The sequence below is a fragment of the Mauremys reevesii genome, linkage group 1, assembly GCF_016161935.1.
Source record: "Mauremys reevesii isolate NIE-2019 linkage group 1, ASM1616193v1, whole genome shotgun sequence".
In the NCBI taxonomy this organism is placed as follows: Eukaryota; Metazoa; Chordata; order Testudines; family Geoemydidae; genus Mauremys; species Mauremys reevesii.
The window spans coordinates 277133039-277145871 of record NC_052623.1 but is presented as its reverse complement, the minus strand read 5'-3'; the positions used below and the strand labels follow the sequence as shown (position 1 = coordinate 277145871).

General features: G+C 36.2%; 1 protein-coding gene across 1 annotated transcript; it reads left to right on the top strand.

Moving 5' to 3' along the window:
* Positions 1–5986: 5986 nt before the first annotated feature.
* Positions 5987–10838, top strand: LOC120396057 (dynein heavy chain 12, axonemal-like). Its single transcript, XM_039520955.1, has 3 exons — positions 5987–6091; positions 10338–10496; positions 10588–10838. Exons 1-3 carry the CDS (start codon positions 6018–6020, stop codon positions 10610–10612), a joined length of 258 nt encoding a protein of 85 aa, XP_039376889.1. The 5' UTR covers positions 5987–6017; the 3' UTR covers positions 10613–10838.
* The last annotated feature ends 1995 nt before the right edge of the window (positions 10839–12833 follow it).

Below are 12833 nucleotides of genomic sequence, written 5' to 3'. Positions count from 1 at the left end.
GTTAATAAAATTAGGGCCTCATTTTTACCACATGTATTTATTCTGTGCCTTATTCATGGTGCATATCGCAGTCATGTGCTCTTCTCCCAGGGAAGAATTCTGCTGACTTCAATGGGAGCAGAATTAGGCCAATGCAGGGAGTGTTTGAAAATCTGACCCATGAATTTGAGTCAAAACTACACAACCACAAATGATTTTAGAAAAGACAGGCATTTCAGGCTGCATAAGTGTAAATAATACTATATGTGATGTAAAATGTTATCGTTTGGACTTTGATAGAACTAATAACCCAATTCCAGGTAGTTAAAGTAGGCTTAGAATTGGAAAAATGAATTTTTAAAAACATTTGTAAGGCACTGGCAGTGTGAGTGAAACATTTCATAGTGTAAGAATAATTTAAAATTTGTCATTTCAGGTTCCCTCACAATAGAACACAAAGCCCAGTAATTTCTATCATTTTTGAAGCTGTAGATTTTTTTCCACATGGTGAAGATGCAAACCCATAGTCCCGAGAGATAATTTTAAATGGCCTCTAAATGTTCATCTGCCATTATTCACATTCACTTGCATAGGCAAATAGAATTTAGACATACAATTGAGATAGAGGCACACAGACTGGGGAGCTGAACATCCAGTTTGCATTCACAAACTACATTATTTCCCTGTGTAAATAATTGTGCGAGTTTGGGTGCATAAATTTAGAGGCTGAGTTGAGGTCTCTGAAAATGTGGCCCACAATGAATGGGCAAAATGATTTACCTGTCGGTTGGTCAAATTTAGGGCCAAACTTCAGATCTCCATATAGGATTTTTTTCCTTAGCTAGTCTATTTTCTGGTCTTACATTTTGGGTGTGTCTTTGCTTTCAGTGAAAAGCAGTGAATCTCTGAAGTTTTTTCTCTGTCAATTGTATTTGGTAGTAACTATTTTTTAGACTGAAGAGAGTTTCAATTGTTTTCATGCTAAGACGTTATAGTTTCAATTTGTGCTACTTAGGTTGGATTCAACATGACCCTCCAGGAAGAATTTTCTCTGGAGGAAGTTTTAGAGATTGCCCTTGAAAAGTATTTGGAAGATTTAAGCCATTTTAGCCCCCAAGCCAGTAAAGAACATGCTTTGGAGAAAGTCCTTAACAAAATGAAAATGCATTGGAAAGGTGTTTATTTTAGTTTTTCATCTTACATGGATGGAGAAATTCTTGTTCTCACAGCTGTGGTATGCATATAAAAGCATATGAATCTTAAATTGAAATGCTGAAGAAACTGTGTACAAAATCTTATTTTACCTTGTTAGAAGAGCTTTAATTAGTTCCTTTAATGACTGGAGGAGAGAGGTTTCTCTCGGTTTTTTTCCCCTCTAAACATGCATGAAACATTATCAGCTCCCGCTGAAGCACATACAATATTTTAATTGCATTTCATTGTTCCCAAACCTAATTTGTTGAAAGTTAATTCTAATGATATCAGTGCTCACATGAGAGATTTGGTAAAATGAAATTTTTATACACAATAAGTCCACCAGCTTTTTCTAACTACTTTTATTATCTGTCTTTAGGAAGATGTAATTTATTTTTAAAAGTGAGTTGCTGTTTAAAACATAAACATTACAGCTAACCAGTGAATGATAACTTTTTTTCAGAGAAGTCAACTATCACGGATAAAAAAATAACCAGGGATTCAAAAAGCTGTGTTTCTCAGAGTGATTTTTAAAATAGAAAGGTTTGGTGATGGTGAATATTTGAATGGACATATTTTCAAGGCATCAAGTCTGGTTGAGCTATTCCCAGTATAATAGCCAGAGCTGCATGTCTCTTCTGTGCTTTCCTTGAGCACTTTTCATTTTATTTTGAAAGGGTTTGCCATTTATTTATTTCCATCTATAGGATTTTAACAAGAGAGAAATAATAAAACTAGCACCTAACAGCTAACCCTGATCATCAGAGTCAACTCTCAACAAAGATTCTCCACCCACACATAACCCTCAGCCCCCTGCCTCTACATGCAGAGTAAGTGGATATTCTTTGTAGTGAACAACATTGACTGGGCTAGAGCAGTGGAGGAAGTTGGTTCCAAGTCACAGGTCTCTCATAGATGACGCGGTAATCAAGATAGATCCAGCTCAGGAATCTCTACTGATCAAAAGGACAGAGGCAATCCCTCAAGTAGGAAGGTCCCAAGCCATTTAGAACTTCATAGGTTAAAACCAATGCCTTAAACTCCATCTGGAAACCAGTAATCGGCGAATGCAGATTGCCAAGCACTGATGTGATGTGTAGCCAATAGGAAGCACACCTACTAAACAGACCTTCACTTTCACCACCTCCACCACTTTCAGTTTATGGATTGATTAAAAGTGAAGTGCTATGCAGCGCACATTTCAGTAATCCAGTCTTCAGGAGACAAAGGCATAGATCACAGTAGCACAAGGTCTGCATGTGAAATAAATGGTTGCAGTTTCCTGGCCTGACAGGTGAAAAAAGCATGCCTGACCATTGATCCTATATGATCATCTGGCAGCATCTGGGGATCTAACTTTGCTCCCAGATTCACAGATTTTAAGTCGAGAAGGGACCAATCTGATTTCTGCGTCGGAATTAGAGCATATCTTTTAAAAATAAAGACATTCAATCTTGATTTAAAGAATCAAACTAATTGAAAATCTTCCACAAATTTTAGTAATCTGTCCCAGTGATGGATTAAGCCCACTGTTAAGGAGTCACATCTTATTTCCAGTTTGAACTTTGCTGAGTTCAACTTCCAGCCCTCAACACTGGGATCACAGTGTGAATCACAAATGGCAGGCACAGTTTCACCCTCACCATTTATTCTGGTTGCTTCTCTCAGTATGGGGGCACTCAGATACAATGGCAATGGGCAAGTATGTAAAAGCCTAGAGAGATGGCATCACTTCAGTCTTCTCTGGATCAAGCTTCAGCAAGATGGCTCCCATCCATGTCTCCCAATGGCTAGCTTGCTCAGTTGAGAAAGAGAAAGATCGGTGCTGGCAGCGTACTGAAAATGCCATAAGCCTATCTTGTGCCAAATACCTGTGGAAATAGGAGAGATGGGACTGTATGCAACTCCACATAACAGTGCCCTTTCAGGAATAGGAGCAATTGCCCCACACCGCCTTCTGGGGAATGCTCAACAAGAAAAGAACAACACTATAAATGTGCTGCACAACTTATTCCTGCTGAAGTCCAAAGACAAGTCAGTACTTCATTACTGATGGTATCAAAGCTCTCAAAACAAATAATTCTAAAAATAGTGAATGCCATTGAGCTCTTTTAATACATCTAGTGCACAGAATTGCTCCTCTAGAAGTTGTTGTTCTTCGCAGCTACTAACACTGCTTGTTGGAGGAGTCAAGACAAATGTACCGGAACCAGAAGAAGTAGGCTAGAAGGTGGCCACTTTTGCAAAGAGGGAACCAAGTAGGGACAGCCAGCATAACGAAGTGGGTATTCACCCATGAAAGCTCATGCTCCAAAACATCTGTTAGTCTATAAGGTGCCACAAGACTCTTTGCTGCTTTTACATATGGCATTAAAATATGTAGACAAAACACTCTTTTAAAAAATTGAGACTTGGCTCCTCAAATTGTAATATCTAAATAGTCCTAATTTTCAGCATGCAGGAGCTTTCTAGACTAGATGACCTCATCATTGGCTGAGCTCAAAGCAAGAGAGTAACAAACTTAATTTCTGCGTAGTCCTTCTGTTTGCAAAATAATGTTAGAGAAAATCAAAATACTGTTGGTATGTAGCCCACAAAGAATGTTGGGGGGCTCCCATGCCTTTACACGTCTCTCCCATTAAAGTATTAGATTCTCATTGTATTCCATAGACCCAGAAGACAACAGTAGCTAATAAAATACTAATTTAAGTTTTAAGGCTGAATTTGAGGAGTCCAATTAAGTTGTTTTAAACCCTAGTATGTGATTTGTTTCCTCCAGTATATGCAAGAATGTTTGTCTTCCTTTGAAGCTTCCTAAATTATTGACGAAAGTGTTGTGTTTAGGAACCCATGTATCTCTTTTCCTCTAAGGAACAGCCCCAGTTCAGCAGAGAGTATCAACTTCCATTAGCAGAACAGTTCACAGTCCTTTTCATTCCTTGCTACAACTAACCCTTTCTGACTTGCTTTAAAGGTTTTGTTGGTCTGATGATGTATGCTACTCTCAGTTGCAATTTCTTGTTGTTCTGAATGTTTTGGGCTTAAGGGGAGGGAATATGGCCATATGGAAATATCTTCCCTATCAAAGTGGAAACAGTTTTAGTGAGCCTTTAAGTAGGTCCCATAAACATAATACAGTAGATGAACTCTCACAGCCGTACTTTAAAGCCTGTTAAAAATGTCTCTGCAGTGGATGCCAAGCAAGTGCACAGTGAATAGTGTTTGTGTTATGACTGGAAGATGAATGACTTCTTAGTGAAAGCAAGTGTAATGTAAATTAAAACTTTTTCAGGGTTTGGGTGAATAATACCACTTTTGTGGTGGTAAATTGCCTGTCATTTTAATTGCATGAAAAATGGACTGTGTAATGTTAGCAAATGTTCATATTGATTAGAAGCCTCTTGTGTATGCTAAACCAAAGAATTAAATGTTTTGATTGTTTTTTTGCAAAACAGCCATATTGATAACAAAGCTTGTACTATGAATATGTTGAAGGTCATTGTTATAATCTTTTGCAGAGAGGACTGTCACCTTAAAGCAAAAACAAACAAACAAAAATAAAATCTACCTAAAATTGTCCAGAAAATCTTATTGTACTTACGGGGCTTCAGTTGTATATTTCCAATTCATAGGGAGTTCACTGAATACAAATACAAAAAAATTACACCAGGTTCTCTAGGAGACATATGCATTCTCTCCCTTTTTGTGTGCTGTAGAGAAATAAGGCATATTCTCTCAATAAAGCAAAGGACAAGCTGAAATGGTTCAAACTAAAAAGTTACCTAAAACTGTAAGATATTTTAGAATAGGAAACAAATGGTAGGTCTTATCTGATCCATCTGTCTTGCCTCCACGTATGTCAGTCTATCTCTCTATACCAAGTCGATAAAAATGATTAGAGCAGGCATCTCACAAATGTACACCCTTAAACCATGAAGCCGTAATACTGTGCAGGAAATTTTTTTCTGACCTTTTCAAATTACATCCAACTGTCTGGGGAATTTCTCAGTGACTAGAGGTAATAAGGTTCAATCCGTTTTGCTGGTTGGCTTCAAATTTAGCTCCTCAGAAGCCCTAACTTATCTATTCTTTTTATCATGGCCTTGGCATCCATTCAGTACTGTAATCCATGCATCTAATCTTTTTTTCTCCCCTCTCAGGTTCTGCTGGAGGATCACATTGTGAAAACTACAGCCATGAAAGGCCCTCCATTTATTGCACCCTTCAAAAACGAAATATTAGCATGGGAGGCTAAGCTGGTATGTTGCCTTTTGAGAGGCTCTTGTTGAATTTAATTAGCTTTTAGATTTCATCTCCATGCTACATCTCAGTTTTCACCACCCTATGTGATTTATGCTTCAGTAATTTTCATTATATACAACTTTTCAAAGTTTGCGGTGCTACTTGCACTGTGTAGAATGCAGCATAAAGTTCTTTATGTTAAATTGATTTCACTTTAGTTTTTATTATGTGAGCCCAAATGCAATAGACACAGTCATCTGGTAAGTAAGTGAATCATCCAAGTGAGACTCACAAACAGGCAGCTGTGCTGGCCCATTCTTCATTATGCTTCACAAAGTAGAGCCGAAAACAGAAGTTGAGACCACTTTCTTTTAACTTTGTAAGAATATAGTGGTGTTGAGTGATTTTATATCTGGTAACAGCTCACTTTATTTTTAATATGTGGTATAAGTGGCATTTATTGGATGTGGTAAGGGAACACGTACATTCCTCATTGCTTGCAACAAATGAAATTTCATGTTTGTTGTCTCCAGCGCAACTAATGCAGGAGATTATGGAAACCTGGCTGCAAGTTCAAAAGACCCTGGTGATGCCGGGAACCCATGTTTTGCTCACAAGATACATGTAACCAAATATCGGTAGAAGGAAAGCACTTTGAAGTTGTCAGTAGGAACTGGTAAGTTTGTTGTTGTTAGCTACTTAGGGTCTGATTCCCTCTCCACATCCTCTGTTTCCAGAGCTGCTTTTTAGACTCAATAAAAATTCTGCATACAAGTGGGTATGAAGAACTGGGCCCTTATTGCAGTAGGTCCTCCTTAGCTTTGCTTAATCTTTAATTGTATCAGTCTAAAACACTTACTACCCTTACCTTAATTTTCAGTCATGATAGACTTTGTCTTGAATGTAAATATAGCTAGTTCTATATATGCATAGTATAGAACAGTAGTTTTCTAAACTTTATACCATGATTTTTTCTGAGGCGTTCTTTAGGACAGTGGTTCTCATCCAGTGGTTCTCATGGGAGTTTGCAGTGGTCTTCCATAGGGTACATCAGCTCATCTAGATATCTGACTGGTTTTACAACAGGCTACATAAAAAGCACTAGCGAAGTCAGTGCAAACTAAAATTTCATACAATGACTTGTTTATACTGCTCTATATACTATACATTGAAATAGAAGTACAATATTTATATTCCAATTGATTTATTTTATAATTATATGGTAAAAATGAGACAGTAAGCATTTTTTCAGTAATAGCACTTTTGTATTTTATGTCTGATTTTGTAAGCAAGTAGTTTATAAGTGAGGTGAAACCTGGGGGTACGCAAGACAAATCAGACTCCTGAAAGGGGTACAGTAGTCTGGAAAGGCTGACAGCCACTGCTTTAGGAGATCTTGGTGATTTTTTCTGAAGTGAAGGGAAACACGGTCTACTGAATAAAGCACAGGACTAGGAATTTGGAAATCTGTGTTTTGTATATAGGTCTGTGGTTGTGTGTCTTAGTTAAATCATTTAGTCATTCTATGGCATGGTATTTCCATCAGTAAAACAGGGATAATACTTTTACTGATGTATATAGTTATTATTATCATTACTGTTGCTATTACTCTTATTACTATTTTTATTATTATAATGCTCCCATGCCTCAAAGAGTTGTAGCGAGGCTTACTTATTTAATATTTTTGAAATGGTTTGAGATCCTCAGTTGGAAGGCAATATAGAAGAGTAGAGTAGTATTATAAAGCATTCTTGATTTGTAAGAAAATATTTTGCATGTCCAATTGTTTAATCTACTTCCCTTTTTTGCAAACAAGATAACTTAAAAAAAAAAAAAAAAAAAGCAACAAAGAGTCCTGTGGCACCTTATAGACTAACAGATGTATTGGAGCATGAGCTTTCGTGGGTAAATAAAAACATCAAGTGAAAGTCTGAAGAAAAAATATGAAGTCACTATAAGGAAAAGTGTGTATTTTTCTTTGAGGAACATGATTTTTCTAAAGCATTTCACATGAAATGTTTTCTTAAATTAAAAAACAAACAAAAAAAAGCCTCACCCTAAACTTTTCATTGCTATAACGAATCTTTTGCTGGCATCACATAGTTCATTCCCTTGTGTGTGATCCCCCTTTTCCCCACACTGTGTCTTGTCTATTTGGATAGTAACCTCTTTGCGGTGGGGACTGTCTGTGCTCTGTGTTTGTACAGTGCCTTGCACAATGGGACCTCATTCTTGGTTGGCCCTGAGGCACTGCTTTAATAAACATGATTAATAATCAATTGTGTTTTGAAGCCTCTTTCGACGTGTCAAAAGAGTATTCACATTTCACCATTACAACCGCAAGTCAAATCTTACTATGGTTTTATGTCCTATAACATATGTTTAATGGTCTCAAAATGGAATCTAGTAAACTGTGGTCAGTATCTAAAAACTATCACTGCAATGAGCACTCGATGTTTTGACATCTGTCAATTTCTACTAAATGGGGCTTAGTCTGGACTAGTGTAGAGTATAGAGTAACCAGTTCATTCTCTATAGCTTAGCTGAGGCTTTGTGGAAAAATTGGAGATTTTACATCTTATTTTTAATCCAGTTGCTTGCATACTACTGATGTTTGCAATGCTAGAGATATGTGGGCTATATTTTAATCTGTAGGACACCCTTATTTCCAAATTACTCTGGAAAACAGTCAGAAAACATGATGAGAATAGTCCACTCACACTGATTCTGACATTTTGAAAGTAGTTTGAACAAAATAACGCTCCCCGTTGAGTAAAACTTCCTTCTTTCCATGGTAATTGTTTTACGGTCTTGATTTCCTGTCTAAGAAAAGAAGGCTGGGTACATGGATAGTCCAAAATTATTTTGTAAGGAAACAAGATTACACAGTGGCATCTTACTTTTTCTTTTCGCTGCAAAGTTTATCTCATCTAAATCTAGACTCTGTGGTGAATATCCTTGCTACAAATATAACATCAAATACAGTTATTATAAATGTGTACACACACACAGAGGCACATACACACAGAGAGTACATGTATTTTACCACCCTAAACTAATTGCTATTAAACTGAAACTTTTAAAAAACAAATACAACTGAATGTCCTCATTTAAGATAATATTTGCTCAGTGAAGTCAGCTAAATTGATTTTTATGTTGATGCGTTTGTTTAATCTCACAGCTTTGAAGCGTCTGTACTACACTTAGGTTTATTTCTTCATGGAAAGGCTTTGCTATTCTTTATTCTGAGCAAATTAGGCTTCTCTTGGTACTATAGCATTAGATTTGCCTCCTGATACTGAGACCAGCAACCTAAAGGACCCATTGTTTGCCAAGAATATCAGAACACTGAGAAATGCCTTATGGCAGTAGCAAGCTTTAGAATCTCAAAGTAAGGTCACCACTGTTGGCTGTATTTATATATCGTCTTGCAATATGTGCTTTGAAAAATGTAGGCAACAACTCAGTTATTTATTATGATCCCTCTCATAATATTTTAAACTGTAATACATCGGGGTGGCATTATTTTGAGTGAATATAAGATTTTAAGATTGTCACAATATGAGTTTTCTTTTACTGCACATGTGTGTTATCAAGCTTGTTTTTATAACCATGAATGTTTTGCAGATACAGTTCTGAGGGGTCTTTGAGCTTTTCCTGCCACTCTGAAAGTTTTCAGCCTCATAAGAATTTAAAATAAACTTACACTAATAAGTAGAAAGGATTTCTCATTCATTTTCACACAATTCATCACATTTTGTCAGTTGTTGACGGTGTCTGTTGCATAAAAGAAAACTTGCGGTGATGTCTAAATCTGTAAATTTCATTTATTGGAGGTGTTTGTGTAGCAGCAGCTTTGACTTATTGCCAGTACTAGAGTAGAATTTATTTTTGTGCAGTTGAAATGCAGTTATATATTTTTAATTTGTCAAAGTAAAACATTCTGGATCAATTAGGTTTCAGGAGCCTTGGGTCATGGCCTATTTAAGGGCATTATTTGGAAATAGCAAACTTTTCTTTCGAAACTAAGCCATTCTTTAAATTCAGTGAATATATTTTCATAGTATTATTATAAATCCCAAATTATATAAATATATTCTTAAGGAAAAAAGCAATAAAAGTAGTCTTGATTTTCATTTATTTTTAGTATATTACCAGAGCTGATTTTATTTTTTTGTTCCTGATTTACAATAGTGAGATGTGATGGTGGCAGCAATAAAATGATGGACAGTCATACATATATGCAAAATAATGCATTTCAGTTTTACCTTTTTTCTTCAGTCCAGAGAAGAATATACCTAGTGGATCAATATTTTATTGAAAGAAAATTCTGTAGATTGTGTTCAAATAGCATCCATCTATACTAATCAGTGATGCTAAAACATGAGATTGCACTGTGCACAGCAAAGGACTGATGTGTTGTCTGGCTTTGTTGTTGATACAGCATTCTCTATTGTCTTATGCTATTTCTATTTTTATCATTAATCCATGAAGTCTTAATAATTAGCTCTGTAATTTGCCAGAAAAACATGTTGATTTATTGAACTGGCTGAAGCAAAAAAATAGCAGATCAATCTGGCATTGTAGGTTAATAGTACAGAACAAACCACAGTCATAATTAGATGAGAAAAGGACTTTCCTTGTTCATTCCAGTTTATAATAAAAAGTCCCTCACCAAAGTGTCTTAGAAAATAATGCATTCAGACTGAGTGGAATTACCGCCTAGCAGATTCTATTTATCTGTAGCTTAAAAAGCAGCTGCGTTTTTGTAAAAAGCAATGAATGTGGCAGTCCTACTTAAAGGTAGAAGAAAAAGAACACCCCTTGTTTTGTAATAAGGGGATTTTCAATTTAAAAGAGAGAGAGAGCCTGTTGTGTGAAGTATGGTTATTACATTCACTGTATTCTATCTCACCCACCAGGAGGCTAATAATGAAGGAGTCAGTGAAGGAGGCCAATGGCATGAGGGTTATCTCACAGCCCCAGATGCTGGATAAGTTGAAGGAGGCAGAATCGCTTTTGGATGACATTCAGAAAGGCCTGAATGATTATTTGGAGAAGAAAAGACTATTCTTTCTAAGGTAAACAGTCCATTTCATCTGTTGGCTGTGGGCATTGGTATAAAATGTGTTTATATAAATATCTATAAAGTTCGTTTTTTATCACCTTTAGGTTTTTTCTTTCTGTGCAACGATGAGCTCTTAGAAATCCTTTCTGAGACAAAGGATCCACTCCGAGACCAACCACACCTAAAGAAATGCTTTGAAGGAATTGCCAAGCTCACTTTTAATCATGAGAAAGAAATTACTCACATGGAGTCAGCAGAAAATGAAAAAGTAGAGCTCATGCTGCGTATAATTCCAGCAAGTGCCAAGGGGCTAGTTGAGAAATGGCTTCATGAGGTGAATATCTTTAGCTCTTACTTAGGGTTTAGTTACTGTATAATCATTTTCTCTTTTAGGAGCAAGGAATATCATAAGCATATTTCCTAAGTAAATAGCTCTCTGAGAATTTATCAGATTATTTGACAGATTGAATATCAGCCTTATTGTTGTTATTTATTACAACTAATTGACATGTGCAAACATGCAAAAATTAATTTTAATAAAGAGGTTATCAGTGTGTGAGACACTTAATAAAAGTGTGTGTGTCTGAAAGCATAAATGTGACTATATGTTCAAGTCTATGTATATGTATTTTTGTTGTCTTCTCCCTGTAATCTTTATAGTTTGGAAAGATAGATTTTTTTACAAAGTAGTTTAATGGAACGTGAAGAGATTTTTTACACGCCCCCTTCCCCTGAAAAAATCTTAATTTTCAATACATATTAAGCAAAGGGAAGAGAAATATTTATTTGACAATATACTAATGTTTCCCCTTTGGGCCTATGATCCAAATTAATCCGTTTCAGTGTGAAATTAGTTTGATGACCTTTATCGTTTGCTTTATTTTTACCTTCCTCTGTTACACAATCAAAGTGGGTCCTTCCTCTGATATACAATTCTAGGCCAAGTCCACTTCCAATCCCTCTTTCCTTCTTTCAAGACAGAATCAGCCCCAGGTACACATCTTTCCTTTCTGTTGTCATTGCAGGCACTGCTTTTGCCCCATTAAATCTGTCCCTTTACCTCTTGCCTCTCTTCGCTTCAGGAATCAGCCAACCAGGGTATACAACTGAGAAAAGCAATACCTTATACTAGAAAGGGAGAAAAGGAAAAACAAAACAAAAACAAAAAACACACACAGAATGTTCTTTCCAAGGTGGATTCTTTGGTGCGGGGGAGGAGGAGAAATTTGTCAAAGGAACTGAGAGTGAACTTTCGCTAAGAGTATTACTTCTGTTATGTGCCGAGTTTCTGCTGGCTGGGTGAGCAAAACAAAACAGCTCAAGTCCTCTCATGATTCCATGTTTCCCACATAACTGAGCCACGTATCACCATGCCAACTTAGAACTAATCTTTTTTAAAGTGACTGCACGCAATTTTAAAACAGTTCATCACGGTTAGTCAGGGGAGGGTAAGGACAGAGCCTATTTAGGCACAAATACTTCCTTCCCTACTCTCCAAAGAAAATTATTACACTTTATTTTTGTACTCATTTTCAGTACAATGTTATGTTCTTTGGAAAAACATTGGAGCTAGAGTGCTGTGGTAGGTATGAGATATGCAGTTATGAGCAACCTAGGAAAGGCAGATCTCACCATACTGAAAAAACCTGCAGTATGTTGTTTAGTTCTCTCTGTCTCTCCAACAAAAGAGAGAGAGAGGGAGATGAGCAGCTGTGTTTATTTTAATACATCTCATTTAACCCTCACCTAAAAACAAATGGAAAGGTTTGGGAGTGCATTAATCTGGACCCAATTAGCATCTCTTTCTCACTCAAAAGTGCAACCTGAGATTGATGAATATAAAATACAGTTTCATATGCAGTCTTTAAATCATTTGCATGTTTTATGCATGATAATTGAATTTATTTATGCACTTCCTTTCATTTAATAATTTCCTGCTCTTTCCTGTGCTATCTACATTGTACTATCCAAGAAATAGGATTTGATAGGCAAGCAAGGATAGGAGTATATAAATAAAACTGAGTTAATTTTTAGGTCTAATGTCAACTGTAAATAAAAATTAATATTTGTTTTAGTTTAATTGGGTTAATGTAAAATATTTTAGTTAAAGTATATACTCTTAGCCTTTTCAGACACTTTGGATATTGCTTAGTATGCTTGTAAATATACAAGCAAAATTATTTTCAAAAGGCCATGAAAGGCAGTTAAATTATTGTATTGACATTTCTATGACCCTAGAGACTTGTGATTCAACTTGGCCAATTAGTAGTAATAAGATAATCAGAAGATGAATAGTAATTACATTAATAACTAATGGTATTCAGCCCAGGACCTAGAGAATCAGTCTGGT

Bases quoted from the DNA above. Each gene is read 5' to 3' on its own strand.
- LOC120396057 (XM_039520955.1), top strand. From the start codon at position 6,018: ATGTTTTGCTCACAAGATACATGTAACCAAATATCGGTAGAAGGAAAG. The intron at 6,092-10,337 runs GTAAGTTTGTTG...CTCACCCACCAG, and splicing joins GAAGTTGTCAGTAGGAACTG to GAGGCTAATAATGAAGGAGT. The intron at 10,497-10,587 runs GTAAACAGTCCA...TATCACCTTTAG, and splicing joins AAAAGACTATTCTTTCTAAG to GTTTTTTCTTTCTGTGCAAC.